Genomic DNA, 21,036 nt, shown 5'->3' on the forward strand with positions numbered 1-21,036 from the left:
TTAACTTACTCAAAAAACAAATGCAACATAAATGTTATGTCAGAGGTTTTTAATTTTTTTTTATTTTGAAGGAGGAGGAGATGGAGGTGAAATTCTTCTCAGGACAGTTCTATTCCATCTGGCAGACTGCAGAATTACAGAGCAGAGATGAGAAATCAAGTTATTATTAAGGAGTATAACATTACTTGTAACACCTACAGATTTTGAGGTGAAAGAGAATCAGTTTTTGATTGTTAATCTGAAGTTGCCTTAGATTTCTGCAGAATTTGCTGTATTTTCCCTTTCTACAGTTTTGCTGGCTTAATCAGCAGATGTCTTTTCTAATGAAAAAGCAAGTGGACATCTCTGATAAATGTTGACACTGTGAATACTGAAAAGATGTAATTTGTGAAAGTGCAGCAGGAGAGTGATGAAACACAAGGCACTTGTGAAGCATATTTTTCTTTTCTTTTTTTGTGAAAATATTACTTTCTGGGACTGACATCCTAAAAGTTTCTATTTCAAGAAAACAGGAGTGAAAGAAGAAATGGTTCACTCATATTAAGAGCATTCAGCCTCCTCATACAGAGTTGTTGCAATTGACAGTATACACCATCCACAGATGGATAAGCAGAAAATATAGAAAATATGGATAGGTTGCTAAATGGCACCAATAGATTTTGCATCTCTGGCAGGACCTCTTTCTGCTGTTTTTTCAACTGTGTGTTAACAGATACAAAATGTCTCTTTGGATGGGCTACCATTTAATTTGCATCATGTTATAAATTGAATTTAGTAAGGAAGGGTGAGTTTCCAGGCCAAAATTGAGGAAACTTATCAGAACTAAGTGGGTATGACTACATAGGTTCTGTTTGCAAGACATACAGCAGAAGTATAGTGTGAAAGAAAGAGTGTGCATACTTTTTCCTGTTTCTTTCATGTGTCTTTGTTGAGGATGTGTGGGCAAGAAAGCAGTGACATGGGTGACATTGTACTTCATTAAAGTGAACTTTATTAATTCTTTGAGTGCAAGTGCATTACTATGTAATTTGGAAGTACAAGACCATAAGTTCTGTTAAATGCAACTAATGTCTTGTGGAACACCTTGGATAATAAATCAAATAATGCATATGTTCTTTACAAGGTATTCTGAATTAAAAGTAGGTTGTCATTCCAGCACTAGTTCTAGAGTTTGAGAGACTTCAGGAACTTCACAGTGTGTAGTTTTGTGCTTTTTTTTTTTAAAAAAAAAGGGTATTTTCTCAGATTTTAACTGAGTTTCCTAAATAAAAACACAAGAACATTCATCTGTATTTGTGTTTTAATTACAGGTGCTGTTCTTATGTGGGTCGAAGAGGAAATGGTCCTCAAGCTATATCTATTGGCAAGAACTGTGATAAATTTGGCATAGTTGTCCATGAACTGGGTCATGTGATAGGTTTTTGGCATGAACATACACGACCAGACCGAGATGACCATGTCACCATCATTAGAGAAAACATCCAACCAGGTGAGATGTTCTAATAAACGTTTTTTGGGGGGAAAAAATAAAATAACTTTATTTTTTGCCATTTCCTTCATTTGCTTGTGTTTTCTAGAACTGAATGCTCTAGATAATAAGCCAAAATAAGCATTTGTTATTCCTCTTAGTTAGACTAATCTCAAGTGGATTCCCAAATAAAGTACTGCAATCAGAATATAATCTTTTTTAAAGATCTGGCTAAATAGCATGCCATGAGGTATCATTGGCTAGAAGGAGAGGAATAGTAATCATACTCAGAAATTTTGAAGGAAGTTATTATAGTTAAAGCCCTTTGAAATCCTATTTTTCTGTGGTTTAGAAAGGCTTTTACTTTCGTAGTCATACTGAATAATTATTAGAGACATGGTGATACCTGTTCAGCTGCCTCGAAGGTTGAGATTTGGAAGGGAAAATGAACACTTTGAGTCTGTGACAGTGCTCCCATGGTATTCAAATCTTGAACTGTTATCTGCATGTTAGTCTAGAATTTTGCTTATTCTCATGGGCAAGTTGGAAGGAAACTAGGAATGCTCAATTTGCATTGTTCATAAGTAGACCTGGTCTTTGTTATATGCTAATTTTGACCTTTTTGATCATTCTCTGCAGGGTTTGAGAAGGGATGAAATTGGAAAATTTATAACAGTAGATTAGATTGTCTGTCCCTAAAGAAAAAAGTTTTAAAACAAAACAATTCTGGTGTGCAATAAATCTTCTGAGAATCCCAGAACAGTGGAGATCTTCTAAGGTCCCTTACAACCGAGTCCATTCCATGATTTTCCAGCTCAAAAATGGCTGGAGAAAGTCTGGTAGCTAATTCATGCTTCCATGAGTCTCTGAAGTCCTGAAATCCAGTTCCCACATCCAAGTTTTCCACCTACTGTCTTTCCCTTCAGCTTGCATTGGTGCTGTTCAAGTGCTCATCTCTTAGATTCTTTCTCTGATGGGGAAAATACAGTATAGTGCCAGGCTCTGCTTCCTGATTTCCCCTTTCAGTTGGCCCTTTACTTTCTTACTGAAACCACTTCTTGTGGTGTCATTTAAGAATAACTTGTTGAGCTTGAGTATCACTAAATGAGATCATGACCACCAAAGTATTTTTTTTCTGTTAAGTTACACAGTTGAAGTTGGTTAATAATGTTAATGCTACTGAAGGGTTTTTGATTTTTGTTTGTTTGTTTTGCAAGACAGCAATATAAGTATGAATTGGAGTAAGAAGTGCTTTGCATCCCTGTATGAGTGATTAAGTCAAAGAATTATGGATCTGGAATTATGAGCTAAATGTTATTATTTTGTTCTACTTGGAATTTAAATTGCAACAGCCAAACGTCTGAAAATGTGACTTGTATTTGGAATACATGGGTGCTCAGCCTTCACTGAAGTAATGTCACTTTAGTATAAGTCTAGAGAATTTAAAATAAATGATAGTAATCTAAAAATAAATGAATAATAAATGAATAAGTGAAAGGAGTCTAAAATAATGATAATATTCTCATTGTCTGGAATTAAGAAACAGGCCAGCGAATTTTCCAGATTCTACACGAATTATAGCATACTGTTTAGAGACTTCCTGGATTAGGTGAATGAGAACAGTCTTTCTATATGTCAGATATTTCAGAGATGTCTGCTGTCTTGGTTAATAAAAGCACATAGGTACTTCCAAATGATGGCTAAGATTTATGAATGTCAGTGAGCGATCAAGTTGTGATCTTTGATGTTTTTCTTTTCCTGTTTGGTTTTTTATCTTCTCAAGAAGAGATATTACAGAGAATAATTATCAATCATCCTTAGGTCAGGAATACAACTTCTTGAAGATGGAGCCTGGGGAGGTGAATTCCCTTGGGGAACCATATGACTTTGACAGCATCATGCACTATGCCAGGAACACCTTCTCAAGGTTGGAGTCTCAGGTTATACCTTTTGACTTTTAATTCTATTCCTCTCTGTGAATGCTAAAATAAATAAAATGTAATTTTGTTTATTTAAAATTATTCCGTAATCATTTCAAATATTCTTTGTAGCGTGGTATACTCACAGCAGTAAAAACACAGCTTGTTTAAGTCAGAATAATTAAATTATATTCTTGAACACATTTCATTTCTGCTCAGTTTCAAAGCAGCCTATTAGTTTTTTTCAGTTCTTTAGATTTTAAGACCTCGTGTCTTTTTTTGTTTTTGATTTTTTTTTTTTTTTTGGTAGTACTTTATATTCTGCGCATGTTTGCACTTAGAATAACCAAATGAGTGAAATTAAGTGTTTTAAGTATAACACGATCTTCTCTCTTGAAGAGAAAAGTGACTTCTGAATAACAGTGGGTTATGCAACTAGAACACTTTATGGTGGTAGGAAATCTACCACACAGACCACAACCTTTACAAAGGGCTGTAGCCAACCATTTACAACAGAGGCTGCAGTCCCTTCTGTGTTGTTTGTACAGATCAGTACCATCATCTGATGGTATCTATATATAAACATCTATATATATAAATATATATATATATTATATAAATATATATATATATATTTATAATATATATATATTATATATATTATATATATATATATATATATATATATATAAAAATAATATAAAAAAATATATATATTATATAAATATATATAAACATCTATACAGAAAGATGTTTTTTTCCTCCTCTTGCAGACAAGCCCACTCTAAACTTCCTGGGCTTGCTCTGAAACACTGAACAGATTTGAGAAGCTGTACAACAAGCTGTTCTCCTAGGCTAGAAAAAATAGAGCAGGAGTCTTCACCAGATTTCCTATTATATTTTATATCAAGTTGCAGTCCAACTCTCTACTTCTCTGAAATTACTAGAGTAATGTAGTTTTATGAAAAAAATCCGAAAGAAAACTAAGCAAGGACCTCATGGCATGTCATATAAAGCAAACAGAATTTTGGTTATCAAATAAATTATTCCTAGGCTGACAGATTCAGAAATAAACTGAAGGCCACCAAAAATCCTCACCTGAGTGTATTCAGCATATATATTGCATGGCCTGGAAGAGCGTGGAAATTGAGTCGCATAGGGTAGATACTAGTCATATTGCTTAATCCAGTTACAGATGAATTACCTTAAGCTATAAACAGCTATATAAAATAGAGAAATTTAACAATCTGGAACCCTCCAGAGTCTTAGGGCAATGACAAGGTAAGATAATTTGAATTCTGGGCTCTGATCTCACCAGTTTCCAAGCTGGCAAAAACTGATAGTGCCATGAGTAGGCATGCCCTGCCCCAAGGTGCAATAGGTTGTTAATTCACGCTGTTTAAAAACAACCTTCCAAACCCTGAGGTCATGTATCGATTTGCAGTAATTTCTCTTGAAAGCATGAGTCATGCCCAGGGTGAATTATTGCCAACTGTTTGTTGTTATACTCTACTCTGGATAAGTAGGAGAAATTGCAAAACTTCATAAAGTTCTGTTTGCACACAATAATATTGTTAATGCTTTATTAAAACTGTTACCAGTTGTCCTTTTAATAAAGTACTTATCAAAATTGTGCTGAGACATCTGAGAGGATCATTTTCACGTTTTTAAAAATAATAATGGCATCTTCATGTTTCAGATGGTACCAAAAATCAGTGGAAAATACAATTATAATTTAGAGATAAGTTTGTTTGTTTGTTTTAATTAGTAATGTCCCTCATTTCTAGAAACTGAACAATATCATAAGTAGTTTATTTTAGAGTTCAGCAAAATGTAATATCCTAAGCTATTTTTTTCTTTTTCCAAAATCATTAGTGATGCCACAAGAAATCTGAATGGGTTGAGAGAGCAGTATGTACTCCTATACTCAAAGTTGTTCATTTATTATCATTTAAAAAGTGACTTATATTAATAAACAGCATTTATAGCTGCAAAGATCCTTGCTATTCATTCATTTTTTTGGACCTATTTAATCCATACATAAAAAAAAAAATTTAGCTTTTCTGTACAAACCCTACAAGGACAAAAGAGAGTATCCAAAAATTAAAGAACAAGAGAATATAAAAACATATTTGTCTGCTAAATTCCATTTTATTGGATTTTTTGAATTCTCAAATACTATAACATGATAACAGAACATCCTTGTATGATGTTCTTCTAAAATTGACTTCAGACTACCAGAGTATTTTGATTGATATTCAAAATTGGGGATATTTTGAATAAAAGTACATATTTGGAACAAATGTGCTTCTCTATTACTCCTAGTCATTTAAGATAAATATTATGGAAATCATATATATTGATGTAGAGCAAGCACAATCTGGAAAGCAAGCAATTATATTTTAATAGCAACAGCAGCTAGAGTAGAATTATATCTGTTATAACACATGACAGAAGAATGGTTTGACATTACTAAAAAGAAAAGAATCCACTAAAACCAGGAATAGCTTTGCATTACTGGGTGACTTCTTATTGGATTGACAAAACAGGACTGACTTAACTTGTTATTACACGTGCAAGTCAAACATTAAGGCTTTAAAAACTTCGTTAGGAATAGGAACTTCATTATTAAGAATTTTGTGACAGGGACTTATTTATGTATTTTTATTCAATTTTACAAGTAATTTTTTCAGTATGATGAACTGAGTTGTAGTGCATTTTCCTTATGTAATCAAAGTAATCAAAGTAATAGTAAGAGGTTTCCATTCCATTGGCTAGCAGAAATATTAAAGCTTTCACTGATATACTGAAGAACGATTCTTTTTTGATAACTTTGCTTAAGGTTTGACAACCCAATGAATTTTTCTGACTTGTTTTCACTATTTAAAGTTCTGTATTTTACCCTCTTACTTATGCCAAATATAAATTTTAGGTTTACATGATAGCATAATTAATGCATCAAACTCTGCAAGTTTTGTGACAGAAATCTGATAGGGTTTTTGGGGTCTATTTTTTATTTTTATTTTTTTTAGGGGCATGTTTCTGGATACCATTCTCCCTTCCCGTGATGATAATGGTATACGACCTGCTATTGGCCAACGTACCCGTCTAAGTAAAGGAGATATTGCACAGGCAAGAAAGCTGTATAGATGTCCAGGTATTGCACCACAAACAAAAACCACATACTAGCAATTGTTTGACTTCATTTTTTTCAAGAAGAATGATAATATCTTTGAATCAGTTGCTTTATTACTCTGTTTCCATGTTGGCAACTGACGTAGGCATTAGAAGAGCTGAATCATGAAAAATCTTTTAGGTAAGGTCTCTCATATGCAAAGCACTTAAAGATAGACAAACTACATGAAACAATATTTAGTTTCATTCCATTTCAGAATGTTTTCCTTATCTGTTCAATGCCTGGAAAAGAAATAATGTTTGATGGTACTACTGGTTACGTATTTGCAGTGCAAATCTTCAACTGTACTAGTTAGTTTTAGTATGCATCTGGGGTCGTTACTCTTTTGAATTTGAGTGGAGGGCAGAATGAGCAAATTAAATTGTTGCAATTGACTCTGAACTCAGTATAGCTTTTTCAAAATTTAATAAATTACTACAAGCCAGGATAACTCAGTTGTAAACTATCTATAAACAGGTTTTAGGGCTACTTTTTACCACCCGATCAATGCACAAGAACTATAAAGAGGGATCAGGACTGAAGTGTGGGAGCTGCTTTAGATTTGTATCAGCATCAGCACGATCTACTGAAGATCTGGAGTTTCTGATATACATTTTATTGCTGAAATAATGCTTTTATTTTTGTGCTCCAAGTACATCAAATTATAATTGTCTATATACAGAGAACATGCACAGTGTTTATGGCTCTATCAGAGGATAAAATAGCGCATTTTCTTTAGCGCTATCCCTTCTGGATTAATTTTTGTTATGTTCTTTTGATGCAGACTGTATTTGAATAAAAGTATTCTCATTGGTAGCATTATTTCTAATAAGAGTATATGGAGAACAGTTATTTCATAAACACAGAAAATACAAATGTATTTGATAAAAGATGAGTTTTGAAGGCAAAAATAGAATATGAAACCTAGATCTCTGTGAATATAACCAGTGTCTTATATCCCTTTGATTAAGTTGGAAAATAAAGCAAACCAAAAGAAAACCCTCAAAAACCACCTTGGCAGCTGAGTGCATAGATGATACTCTGATAACTTGAACATGCAAAGACAGAATGTGCTTTTTGAGCTAAAGTTCAAACAGTTATTCAGAAAAAAAAAAAGAAAAAAGTGCTTTTCACATATAATTCATGAATGTGTTTGATAATGAATTACCATTTATTTGATGTTTTCACAGTCTTGTTGGAAAGTTAGTTTCGTGGTTTTGTAAAAACATTGCTGTTCAGCAGTAGTGTACTTAATAAAATTTGCAGTACTGGTGAATGCATTTCAGAGAGATAGCAAAAATGATGAGTGGTTGCAGGATCATGCTTCTTTTCTGTGCTATGCTTTGGCAAAGTTTGGGATAAAGCACATTAGTTTTCTTGCCTTAGTTTGGTAAAAATAAAGCTTGGAAAAGAGAGCTTTAAGAGAGAGAGAGAGACAGGCTGAAGGTTTTGGTACAAATTTTACATGCTGTACTCTTTAACATCACATTTTTTCAATTTATTTTTTAGTTACTGAATAACACATGATACAAAGATAAAAGCCACCATCAACAAAACACTCAGTAAGGAAAGCAACTCTGCAAGTTCAACAGTATTTGTAATCTAAGAAACGTTTCAGAAAATAGCAAGGCTGATAGTTCAGACAATATAATTTTTATTTCGTGAAACATATATGTTCATTACAGCAGTAACCATCCGTGGCATTGTTTTTGGAGCTGTGCTGTATCTCCTGTTTGAGACAAAATATGTTAATCATAATATCTGCCTATGATAGCTCAGTTAATGTCTCAAACATTAATAATATCTGCATTTTTTCACATGTTCAGAGTTGGTTTTGGTTTTTTTTGGTTTGTTTTTTGTTGGTTTTTTTTGGTTTTTTTTTTTTAACTTTAAATGCAATACTGTGAAAATACAGAAAATAGTGAGTCAAAAATGTTGTAGTTTTTTGTATGGTTTTTGTTTTGTTTTGTTTTGTTTTGTTTTTGAGTTCCAGATGCTCCTATAAGCAGTTTCTGGTTAGAGAAGTGTACTGCATTTTCTGGGACCCGTGAATGTAAAGCTGAGTTTGGGGATGCTGGAGAAAAAAGCTGATCAGCTCACTATTGAGGCAGCTGAGCCTCTTCAGTAGATTTAACTAGCCAGGATAGTCAGGGTCATTTTTTAGAAAAGGAATTAGTGACTGAGAAATAGGTTTGAGGTCAGTGAAGCTGTCTTTCATGAGCTGAGCAAGTGCCAAGGCTCAGTGGTCTATGAGCAGCAGGTTTGATTTTATTTTTTTTTTTTGTTTTTCTTATGATACTGTGTGTATTGGCCAGATGGGAGTGATGTCGTACACTGGCTGTGTAGTTAAACACTGGCAGGCTTCAGTAGAAGAAATTGCTTTCTGTAATCTAATCCTCCTGATGTCTGCATCTATTCCTAATCTTTACAAAGAGGAGAAAAATATTTTCCCTTTCATTACCACAGAAAGGCCCACCAGAAGACAAGGCTTCTCAAGCTGTAGGTTGACTTTTGGTTGGAGTGTGTGTGGTGGGATAGCTGAAGAGCCATAAGTGATCTAGACTAGCAAAAGTAAAAGAAGCAATCAATTTCTTCTGACATGAAACATGCTAAAACTAGATCTGAGGAAAATTAAATAAATGGCCATTACTATTTTATTACTACTACCTTCCTTTCTTAATTTGGAATTACAGAATCATAAAATCATTAAGGTTGGAAAGAGCACTAAGATCACCCAGTCAACTGCAGCCCACCCCCCCACCATGCCCTCCAACCGTGTCACTCAGGGCCACATCTATCCATTTCTTGAACACCTCCAGGGACAGTGACACCACCACCTCCCTGGGCAGCCTGTGCTAGTGCACCACCTCTCTTCCTGACAAGAAATTTTTCCTAATACCTAAACTTAACCTGAATCCATTGCTAATGGACTGTAGCTCACTAAAGTACATATAATATACTATCTTATAAACTTAATCACTAATAATGAAGAGATAAACCTTTAATTATTTAACAGGAAGATTTTCATTGTTTTAATAATCACTGACCCATTGCAGAGAAATGTGCTTTTAAGCAAGAAGCACCCAAATATCAACTTATCAACAGCAGCTCTGGAAGCCAGCCTGGTAGTCTGATCCCACAGATAATTAATTCAGCTATTGATTAGTATGAGCTGTTCTTGTCACATATCCCTTGAGTAACCAGGAATTTTTAATTAAAAATGTTAAATACTGTGAAATACATGAAGTCCAACCTTATTTTATAATTTCTGCTTGTGTTTATTCTTAGTAGAAGTTATCCAATTAATTTTTTTCTTATGTTTGCCTTATGTTTAGAAATTTTCTGAAAATTTTGATTATTAGAGAGTTCTGAGGTGTTTAATATGGATAGAAGTTAAACCACTGAGGAAGCTAGCTTTATGCTGTACAGCTTTATTCCAAAGTTCTTACAGAAGGAAAATGTTCAGTAGCAGCTACTTGAAGTACATAGTTTTATGACTGTATACAACTTCTCTGTATGGAACACAGCAAAAATAATCTTGCAGTCTGTATGACTGGGAGGAATTCTGAACTGTTTTCAAAAGCTATTTTTCTGCGCTCATATAAAATGAGTAACTTTATTTATAAAATGAATAACTTAAGGACTGTAACATCAGGGCTAGTTATGCCAGGGTCTTCAGTTATAGTCTCATCTTTAACTGTTCTTGTATGGAGCCAGGAGTTGGACTCGATTTGGGTCGATATGGGTCCCTTCCAACTTAGGATATCCTGTCTATCCTTCTTACTAACTGTGGGGCTGCATTTAATCTGACTGTATTCCTTCTGAGAGTACCTTTATGCAACATAGCCTCACTGAAGCCACACATGGAGTTGAGGAAGAATAAGAGAAGGTTCTTTGTGGCGGAAGCAGAGCATTTGGACTCACTGTATCTCTTTGGGTTCTGCTTTCCTCTGCTCTGTCTTAGCTGTTTTACTCTTGGCCTTTTCTTAGGTGCTTTAAATATTTATTGTAAGCTGTGATACAGCTCAGTAGCTCTCAGGGAGCCCAGTGCAGCCCTCTGTAATTTATTTAAGTTTTCATTAACTGCCATGTGAAAAATAAATTGTGGTTAATTATGGGCATAACATTTTCACTGGGAAGGTTTTATATAGAAATAATTATTTAGCATTGAATACCTTTTGTGTATATGTCATTTCCTGTGAATGCCTGCAATTTTGAAGAGATAAAATGTTGTGGGTTTTTTTTTTTTAATGAGGGGAAGGAACTTTTTTTAATTTTTGTCTGTTTCATTTCTGAAGGACATGGTGACAGTAACTTCAGCTATTAAATTTTTGGGAGGCTGCACTAATCTTTCTCTTCCCTCACAATAACCATTTCAGTGTCAGAGAGCATATTTAATACCCTGAATGTAGCTTATGCCTGATATTACAGTGTCATTGCCAGATTACATCTTAGAAGCATTTTAACATGACAGCCTTTACAGCTGCATTGTCTCTTTGTCATAAACAATCTTTTGTCCCCTTTTATTTAAAGATTTTCCAGATCATTTATAATTCATTGAGTTTTTGATGATACATTGGTTCACCTGCTGGCAGTGGTAGTGCTGTAATTTGAAAGCACTGAAGATCTGATTACGCTGTCAGTCATGGGATAATACTCTCCAGTTCACATCTTATAACCCACCTGCAGATCAGCAGGTGAAACAACTTTGATTGATGGTTTGAAAAGATGACTGACTGAGGTGTGACATCCCACCAGAATCATTTTAATGGGGTAGAAGAGTGGGAGCTTCTAATGATGTATTTTAGCATGAGGGGGAATTACTGATTAGTCAGCCAGCAGATTGTAGCATGATTGACAGGTGAGATATGGGTGCTAAAAGCTTTAATAGTAAAGAATACAAAATCTCTTGGTATTTCAGGACTTCACATTTGCTTTGCTTTATTACCCTCACCTCTACAAATCATTGTTGCAAGATATTCTGTTGAATGCAAGATTTAAGTTTTCTATACCAATATGATTGTGCAATTTTTGGTAAGAGCTGTCTCTCATGTGGGCGAAGTACTAAAATAAATGAAACCACTGATGAAACTGCAATGTGGTGCCAATCATGCTATGCCAGTTTTTGTTGTGGTTTTGTTTTTGCTCATAAAGGATGTGCCTGAGGGTGTGGCTAACTTTTTTTTCCAAAATAAAGTTACGTGTATAATTTTGCAGTTGACTGGCAGCAGTGACATTTTTAAGACTGCTCTAATTTTGGTTAAGTCAGCAGACAGTATGCAAGTGAAGCAGTTCATGGAATAAAAACATCCTGTGTAAAATGGAATGAACGTCAGATTGGCTTAAAATCCGTTTTGAATAAATTGTAAAACAACTAGTCTGTTTTCCACTCTGCATCTGCAATGAGTTAAATGGATTCTAAATAGATATTGGAAGGACACATCTTTCTCTCTTAGGCACATTCAATTTCATATTTTTACTGTATTTTGATTCTTTCAGCGTGTGGAGAAACACTGCAGGAATCTACAGGCAACTTTTCTTCTCCAGGATTTCCAAACGGTTATCCTTCCTACACACACTGCATATGGCGAATCTCTGTGACTCCAGGGGAAAAGGTATTTTAACATTCTCTCAGATAAAGGTAGATAATATTTTTTTGGAACAAAATTTTGTGTTTATCCAGTTTTTCACTTACATTTAAAGCTTGCAGAATAGCTGAAAATGATGGTAAGCTGTGGAACAGTGTTTTGAATGGGATTGTAAAAGCTCTGCCATTGACTTGACTCTGATCTATGGGATTAGAAATGCAGTTTCATCTATTTGGTGTCTTTTTGTGTGAAATGAAATTCTGATTTCAAACTGCTACGTGTTTGCGTCAAGAAACCCCTTCAAAACTGGTTTCCAATGCAGCTGGTTCTTCAGCATAGACATGGAAGAGGTAGTGCAGGCTTCTGGAAGCGCTTTTATGTGGTATGGGTTGGGGCAAGTTTTGCTGCCTGGGGCTAGGAACTCCTTCCTATACTGAAAGAGATCTTTTGAAACCTAAATGAAGGAAACAATTTTGTGTGAGATACTCCCCTATGTCATTCTGGTGCATAGTCTTTTAATTTCCATGTGTTAGTGTCAGGAAAATGTTACCCTTCCAAAAAAATATACATATAAAGAGATTGGCCTGGGGAGAACAGTCATCTGGGAAAGGAAGTGTGCCATGCTACTGAAAGCAAAACCTGTTCTTCTTGTGTATGCTTTCAAAATATGCTAGCTGAATCTTGTTTTAAATTATTGGCTCAAATATTAGCCCGCTTCAGAGTAAATAAGGATAGAGAGAAAAGTAGGACATTTCACCTGAGATAAACTATTCAGGAATAAATATTACTTGAAGCAGTAGGCAATATTAAACAAATATAGCTTATAGCCTGAAATACAGGACTCTGCATCTGTGTCAATACTGGAGACTCCGACGAGGAAAACATAGCATTTGCCTCAAGATATTTAGTTCTCCCACTCAGCAATGGACATAATTTTTCCCCAGCTGGATTACTTTATTTCTTTCAGGTTAGGGTCCTGGAACACACCAAGAATATGTGTCCCTGATGTGCTAATGTATTCTGAGGAATTCTAAGAGCATTTGCCAGTATGAAGGATGAGAGCAAAGTCATTTGGAATGCATTCACCCTGCTCTGGGCAGGATCCAGAGACAGGAGGAAAAATAAACATGCTGAGAGGGTGTGGGTGGCTCTGCAGGTTAGCAGGGAAAAACAAATGAAAAGATGAATAAGAAAAGGGTTGCACAAAAGATGCAAATTAATCTGGGTAGGTAATTTTATATCCCTATTGTTTGTATTGCTTCTCAGACACAGCATATTAACAACCAAAGTGGTTTAGGTTTCTTTTCCTTTTTCTCGATTAAAAAAAAAGTTGAAGTGGTCGTCTACAATTACTATTGGCTTCTGAAAATAATGTTTGTGTATGAGTTGGAAAATATGTGTAGAATTTATAGCATACTCAAAACTTTGTGCAACCGTAGCTGTGGATGTCAGTGCAGCTGTAATACATTTGTAATATTATTATCATGTCTCGAGATTGGAATGACTACTGGAGCTGTACAAGGTTAAGCCACTCTCTTGAAATCAACAGTGCAAGGAGACCAGCTCCCTTCCCATTCTAGCCTTTCTTCCAGTGGAGTAAACGACTAAACCTTGTTTTCTAGTTGCCATCTGATGTGATATGTCCTGTCTGTAGGGCGCTGTTCTGACCTCAAGCTCTCATAGTCTCCATAGAATTCAGCAAGAATGACGTAAATTCTATTTGTGCTAATTCCAAAAGATCTGTTTAGTCAGTGCTATTCCCGCAAGAATAGCATCTTATTTGAGATAAAAGATACTATTTGCAGCAAGTACTTGATGTGAAAATCAGATAGCAGAAAAGAGATACTAATGTTAATTAATGCATATAGCACAGTACCTTGGACACATGTATTGTGCTTGATCACAAGCTTTCTCAGCAAATGTTTGGTAACATGTTTACATTATGACGGGATATAAATGTATATTTAAATTTATATCTTCTTTGGTTTGCTGTTTTTGACCCTAATAGATCTCAAAAATATTGCATGGGGGTTAGAGAACGTACAAGTACATCACATCATGTTCTGAAATGTCAGTGAGCACTTTAGTCACCTAAAAATAAACTGAAAAAGCATCAGTCCAGATTGTCTAGCTCTTGTCTCTTACGTACTGAGATTTAACATTGTACTGTTTTAGCATAGTTTAAAGGACTGTATTCTATCTGTGCTGCTTTCTATAAGTAGAGACACCTCTGATCTTTGGCAGGAAATTCAAATAAGGATGGGATTGTGGTGGTATACACTGGCTGCAGTAATTGTTTTATTGATAGAGGTCATAAACTACCAGCCCAGTCTAAAATACTCACATCCCTATGACTAAAACAAGGCAGTTCATTCACCTTGTACTTTTTCCATAGATTGAAGTCTACACAGTAAACAACTGTATGTGCTGCCAGCCGTACACAGTATGTCTATAGAAAGAAAAATCTGTGGAAGGATGGTGCTTTTAACACTGTATGCCCTCAGCCAGAGCAAATGTGTCCTTCGGGTGTGGAGAGATATTTTTGACATGGAGCATTTCAACTGTGCCAGTGCTGCTTTTTTTTTTTTTTTTTTTTTTTTGGTATCTGTCCCTTTGAATAATCCACATTACCTTCTATTTTTTCATTAACTTGTACAATTAATGATGAAAGAGAGCACATAAGTCCTTGGTTGAGATGGAAAAAATTCCACAGTAGAGAATTTACTTAGTACTGGTGTTCGCTATATATCCTAGGTAGTAGGAGGAATGATATATTCTCTTTGACGCTGCAGTAGTACAATTGAATCAGTTGTGTAATCAATAATTCTTTAATTGTGCTGACTAGCACTGTCAGACTTTCAGCCGTCTTGTTCCCTTGAACAAACTCTACCTTGTCTGCAGCTCTTTCAAATACTTTCCAGAACTGCAAAACAGGCTTTTATATATTCTTGTTTGGTTGCTGACCAGAAATCATGCTGTGACATGCTGAGGGTTCTGCCTCTGTACAATTCACGAATTCTGGTTAATGTTTGGGAATTGCTGTATCATCAAATACTTTGGCATGTTAGAGTCAGGAAAAGCTATGAAGATTACTTCATATAGTTTGAGAAGCAGAGACTGTTAAGGAGGCTCAACAAATTTTAGTGGATTGTTTTCAGTAGCTCTTTGGGATAGTGACATCATCATCATAGTATCATAGTCTCGTGTGGGTTGGAAGAGACCTTAGAGATCATCAAGTCCAACCCCCCAGGATTCGAGCCTCTGTGTAGCAGAGCGGCACTTCTACCACTTGCGCCACAGGGGGGATTTGAACTCAGGGCCTCCAGTGTTGCAACGCAGCATTCCTACCACTTGCGCCACTGGGGCACACAATGACATGATCACACCTAAGTAACATCAACCCTTTCCCAATTTTGTCCTGGTGCCTAAGATTTGGAGAAAGGCAAATTTGCAAGCAGAAAACAGAGAAATGTGATTTTTTTCATCTGTCACCTGGAAAATGGAAAGCTTGCAGCTGGACTGGTCAGAGACCTCCAGGTTGTAAACCAAGTGGCCATCTGTGTTGGTGTCACTGCATCAATGGACAAGGGAAGAGCCACTGATGTCACCTATCTTGACTTCAGTAAGGCCTTTGACTTAGTAACCCACAGCATCCTTCTCTTCAAATTGGAAAGATACAGATTTGATGGGTGAACTCTTTGATGGACAAAGAACTGACTGCACTATTGAGTCCAGAGTGCAGTGGTTAATGGCTCTATGTCTGGATGGAGATCAGTGATAAGTGATATTCCCCAGGGGTCTGTTCTGGGGCTGATACTCCTCAATATCTCTAATTGCAAGATCTTGTACCTGGGTTGAGGCAACCCCCATTACCAGTACAAACTGGGGGATGAAAAGATTGAGGTCATTCCTGCCGTAAAAGGCCTGGGGGTACTGGTGAATGGAAAGCAGGACATGAGCCAGCAATGTGCCCTCGCAGTCCAGAAAGCCAGCTGTGTCCTGGGCTGCATTAAAAGAAATGTGGCCAGCAGGGCAAGGGAGGTGATCCTTCCCTTCTATGTGCCAGTGAGTCCTCATCCGGAGTACTGCATACATGAGTGGAGTGTTCAGTACAGGAGAGACATGAGGCTGTTGGAGCACATGCAGAGAAGGGCCACAGAAATTATCCATGGAATGAAACATTTCTCCTACGAGGAGATGAGAGAACTGAGGCTCTTAAGCCTGGAGAACTCTGTGAGGTGACCTGAGAGCAGCCTGTCAGTATCTGAAGGGGAGTTACAGGAAAGAAGGGGGCAGACTCTTTAGTGGGGTCTGTGAGGGTAGAACAAGGGGAAATGGCTTCAAGCTCAAAGAAGGTAGATTTAGGTTAGTTATAAGTTACAGTGTGGGTACTGAGGCACTGGAACAAGTTACCTGCTGTTGTGGTTCACGCTCCATCCCTGGAGATTTTCAAGGCGAGGCTGGGCAATCTGATGTACCTGTGGTGTCTCTGTTCCTTGCAGGGGAGTTGGGCTACAGAACTTTCAGAGGTCCCTTCCAACTCTAAGGACTCTATAATTCTGTGATTTAAAGGACAGACAAACTTGCTCTGTGAATGAGAGAACAGTATACAGGATGCCTCTGCCATTAATTCACAGAGGTATATTCAAATAGCACTTGGAAATAGGAGAAAAAAACGAAACAGGGAGGCATATGAATTATTGTACTTTTAGCTGGATCTGCATGTTTTTCATGTAGACTAATATGGTAAGTAAATGGTGTGGGGATGCTGATAATATCAGTACATGTACCAGAAATTGTCTGAGTTGTAAAGGCAAAATGCTCTGCAAGTTAGACATCAGGGAAAGCTAAGAGAATTTTGAGGGGTGTATTGGTAGCCAAAGGGAAGGAGGTGAGCTGTTAGGTTCCTTTTTGGGAGAGAATAGCAGGGGAACTCTGCATCCAGGGAATTTGATGAAACAGAAGGTATAGACTGAGATAAACATGCAAAGATGTTGATAGCCCATCTACACCAGCCTAGTAAATGCCAGCTGAGGGGTTCAACCAATGCATTGACTCATGTTATTTTGGGGCCTACAAAAAAGCACAATGATCTGCAATCTGAATGTTTGTAGAATGATTTCAGTCAAATATCTCAGTAACACTGGAATGAAAACAGACTCCCGTTTTTCAGAATTTTTTTAAGTATCATTTTCTACCTGCTGAAAAACTGGTAAATTGAGAAAAAACAAACAAAAACTGTCCAAAAAGAGATGTAGCTTAAGAGATGCATTTAAAGTATAGGCTATTAGAAACCCAGGGTATAGTACCTGATCTGCTGACTGTGCACCTGGAGTGTGTTGTGCTTACCTGAATCATCTGAGTTGGCCCTCTGGCATTGAAATTTGTTCTGCTTAATCTGTATAGGTACATCTGAAATGGTAAAACAATATTAAAATCTAGTTCACAGAACCTGCAGAGACACAGAACATCTAGAATCAAGTCTTGGATGTCTCACTGGTGCAAGTTCTAGGAGTTAAATGGTGACAATGAGGATGATCTGCTCCTCTGCCCAACAAGGAACACTTTCTCCTTGTTCCCTCTGAATTTCTTACCTATTCTAGCTATTAATAGCTCTGATTTACTTGCTGTAGTTTCTGTAAGAAAACTCTAATTGTTATAATTCACCAAATGATTAAGCATGAGTATTTCATTCTTTCCTAATTCCATAATTTTAAGCATATCTATCTACATAACACAAGATGCAAGTATTTGAAACTTTTTTCTTCTTTTTCATTAGGATTTTATTAGCTCTGTTTTTCGAAGTTCAGGGAAGGGGAATCTGTACCCAAAGACAGGCAATATGATTATTGAAATATAGCTCAAAAAGAAAAAAATCTTTTCCTGAAAACTTTTTAGTATAAGGAATGCATATATAATTTTAAGTATGTTCGTTTCTGCTGAAGTTACTATTGGTGTGGAGAGAAGAGGTTATACAGCAATTGTGTTGGATTTCAGATCAGTCCATTTTTGTCTTGGATCACTGGGTGGAAACCTATAATATCATGACTATTCATTGTTATAGGTCTTTGTGATCCAGAGTGCCAATACCAGTTCTAGAGATAAGTTAATATTATATAAATGTTGTGGAGTTTCCAAAGTGTAAAATTAACTCTGTGTAAAAATATGAGACTAAATTATTGTCTCACTTTTTATTCCCAAAGTGATATGAGGAAAGGGCCAAAAGACATAGACAGCAGACTTTTTTTTTTTTTTTTTTTTTTTTTTGCATCTGCTACTTTGAAAATGTTCCAAAGCAGCCTGCAGGATGTTCCCAAGAAGAACACGGTGCTAGGGGCAGACTGTGGTGTAAGCAACCCTCTTGGAGATTTTGTGGTTGTGGTAGCATATTGTGGGCATAAATATTTGGCCTTATTCAATCATCAGAACAGGTATCCATTTATTCAGTGCTATCCTGATGGTCCTTGGCATGCTTCTTGACTCATACCTTCATCCCACAAGGCTGCAGTTGCCAACGTTAACGTGCCTCACTGTATGGGAGTTCTGCCTATTGGGATTTATATGCAGCTTCACAGATGTTCTCTGTTACCGTTTGCATCAACGTAGTAAAGGTGGAAGCTACATGTGAGCTTTGTGTTCCACCCAAACTGAAAGTTGCCATCATTTACGTGATGGGGGAAGATGCAATATGCCTTTTAAGACAGTCAGAAGCTTTTCCATTTTCTGTGGAAAACAAAAGAGAGTTTTGAGACTGTGACTTATGTGTGTGCGCTCTTTTGTTTGTGAAAAGTAAATTAAAACAAAACCCTTGGTAGTTCAATGCTAAGACATGTAGAGTTTTGCTATGAAAGATTATATCTCCAGTAACATTGTTTAGAGGGGAGCTTCAACCTCAACTCTCCATTCTCTAACCTGAACAACCACACCACTGGACTTTATGTTAGCTTTAAATGAGCTTCCTAAAATAGCTGTTTTTCTTTTGAGAATTTAACAGTCATATGTATATATATATATTTGCTTGATATTGTAACACGTCATTGTCTTTGGAGAGATGTATGGTGCCTTCAGGAAAGATGGAAGAAAAGCATCCGGTATGGCTATCTGGGCCTATTATTATGATGCTGTATTTCCTCCCTGCAGCTGATCAAGTGGTAAATTCCTATCCTGCCAGTTGACACACACAGCTGTTTATAGGCTGCCATGGAGGTATATTTTTGCACTCTGAGGTATTCGCTGCTGTGTGGCAATTCCTGGTTGCTTTATAATAGCAGGTTTCAATTGTGAGCTCCCAGGATCAAAACTAAAAATAGAACCACTTAATGCTCATCAGTGAGTAAAGAAGATTTTTATAGTTAGTCTGAAATATTTATTAATGTATACTGAGGAAATGTTCTCAAAGATGTGTTCTTTTTCAAATATGCTTAAATCCAATTAAAGGATATGAATTGGAAATGACTTCATAATACGTAATATGAATGATTTTTAATCTTCATATTTTAACTTATCCTTCAAATTGTAGAGCATAAAGCTAAGACTGTCCCAGTCCCTTGGAGCCCAGCCTGTAGGTAGTATGAACCTATGATCCAACTAAAACCTACTTCTTTATTAAAAGTGTAATGTTATGGTGATTTAAGATGAGTATTTTTAAACCAAAGTGGGATAATGTGATAGTCTTCAGTACTCCCAACATTATGTATTGAAAATATGCCCATGTGCAGGTATGCTCTATGAAGTTGGAAATCCGAGTTACAAATTTCCAGGTAATGCAAAGATCGCTGTATTAAAATCTATATTGCAGTTTCATTACAAGTCTGAGTGAAGAGGGAAAATGTGTGCCATTTATTTTAATTATTTTTTTTAAGTGCAACAGTTCACCACCATCAATACATAACTTCTCTGAAAGTAAAAAAATGTTGTCAAAATTGTAGTTGAATGGAAACGCAAATTAACCAACCAACCAACAAAAAAATTTACACCTGTCTCTGCAGCTTATAATCACAGAATGGAATAGAAGAAGAATTGGCAGGAGTATTATCAAATGACATACTTAAATTGAGATTAAAATTTCATATTGCTGTATGAGCATTCTCAAATTCCTATTTTTCAGTGAAAACCTCCTTGTCAGCAACTAAATTTGTCTTGAATATTCTCAACTTTGTAAAATTAAAGAAAAAAATTTAATGTTCTCATATAAAATTTTTACTTACTGTAAGAAATAACTGAAGTTAATTAATTGTCTAAACAGTTCCTGTTAAGAATGACCACTGGCTTCAGATCTGCAGAATGCTGTTGGGAATGTTCGCCAGTATGAACTGTATTGTTAATCACTGACACGTTCTCCTCTGATGTAGATTGTTTTAAACTTCACCACAATGGACCTGTACAAGAGCAGTCTCTGTTGGTATGACTACATTGAAGTAAGAGATGGCTACTGGAGAAAATCACCTCTGCTTGGTATGCAATTTGTGAATGCTGCACTGACTTATAGTCATAAAGTTCAGTGGACTTACTGCTTGCTATTGTAGCCATAATACCCTTGTGAGTTATCTTTTGCTTCCTAGAATGCATATAAACTAAGGTGGGAAAGAAACAAACACTTAAATGGTCTCAGATACCTTGTTTACTTGACTTCGAATCTCAAGCATTCCCTACAATTAGCTGTTGTCATTACATGTGTCATGTTTCATGCTTCATGTGTGGAAAGATGAAAACTGAAAAACATTTTACTTTTTGTTTAGCTTATGGTGTTTTCGTAGATGTTTTACGGAAATGTGGAAATAGTATAATGACAGAGCTGCAGGACATTTGATAGGGAATCCATAGAGCATGTGATGAGCGCATGCAAAGTGGGTGTGAACACCCACTATCAAGTTGTACTTACTAGCT

At 36.1% G+C, this 21,036-nt stretch overlaps 1 protein-coding gene across 5 annotated transcripts in view; it reads left to right on the forward strand.

The window, feature by feature from the left end:
- The window catches only part of TLL1 (tolloid like 1), a 133,149-nt gene that overhangs the window by 74,446 nt on the left and 37,667 nt on the right, over nucleotides 1-21,036 (forward strand). For 2 of the 5 annotated variants that reach the window (XM_085544821.1, XM_085544822.1), the window contains exons 6-10: nucleotides 1,311-1,489; nucleotides 3,290-3,395; nucleotides 6,420-6,544; nucleotides 12,062-12,177; nucleotides 20,502-20,604. In XM_085544821.1, coding sequence (XP_085400947.1) covers nucleotides 1,311-1,489; nucleotides 3,290-3,395; nucleotides 6,420-6,544; nucleotides 12,062-12,177; nucleotides 20,502-20,604 — 629 coding nt within the window. Of the gene's footprint in view, nucleotides 1-1,310; nucleotides 1,490-3,289; nucleotides 3,409-6,419; nucleotides 6,545-12,061; nucleotides 12,178-20,501; nucleotides 20,605-21,036 lie in introns of all 5 variants that reach the window. The other 3 variants (XM_085544825.1, XM_085544824.1, XM_085544826.1) reach the window with 2 other exon arrangements.

This window comes from Coturnix japonica, chromosome 4, assembly GCF_054131305.1.
Source record: "Coturnix japonica strain WE chromosome 4, WE-NBRP24, whole genome shotgun sequence".
NCBI classification, from domain to species: Eukaryota; Metazoa; Chordata; class Aves; order Galliformes; family Phasianidae; genus Coturnix; species Coturnix japonica.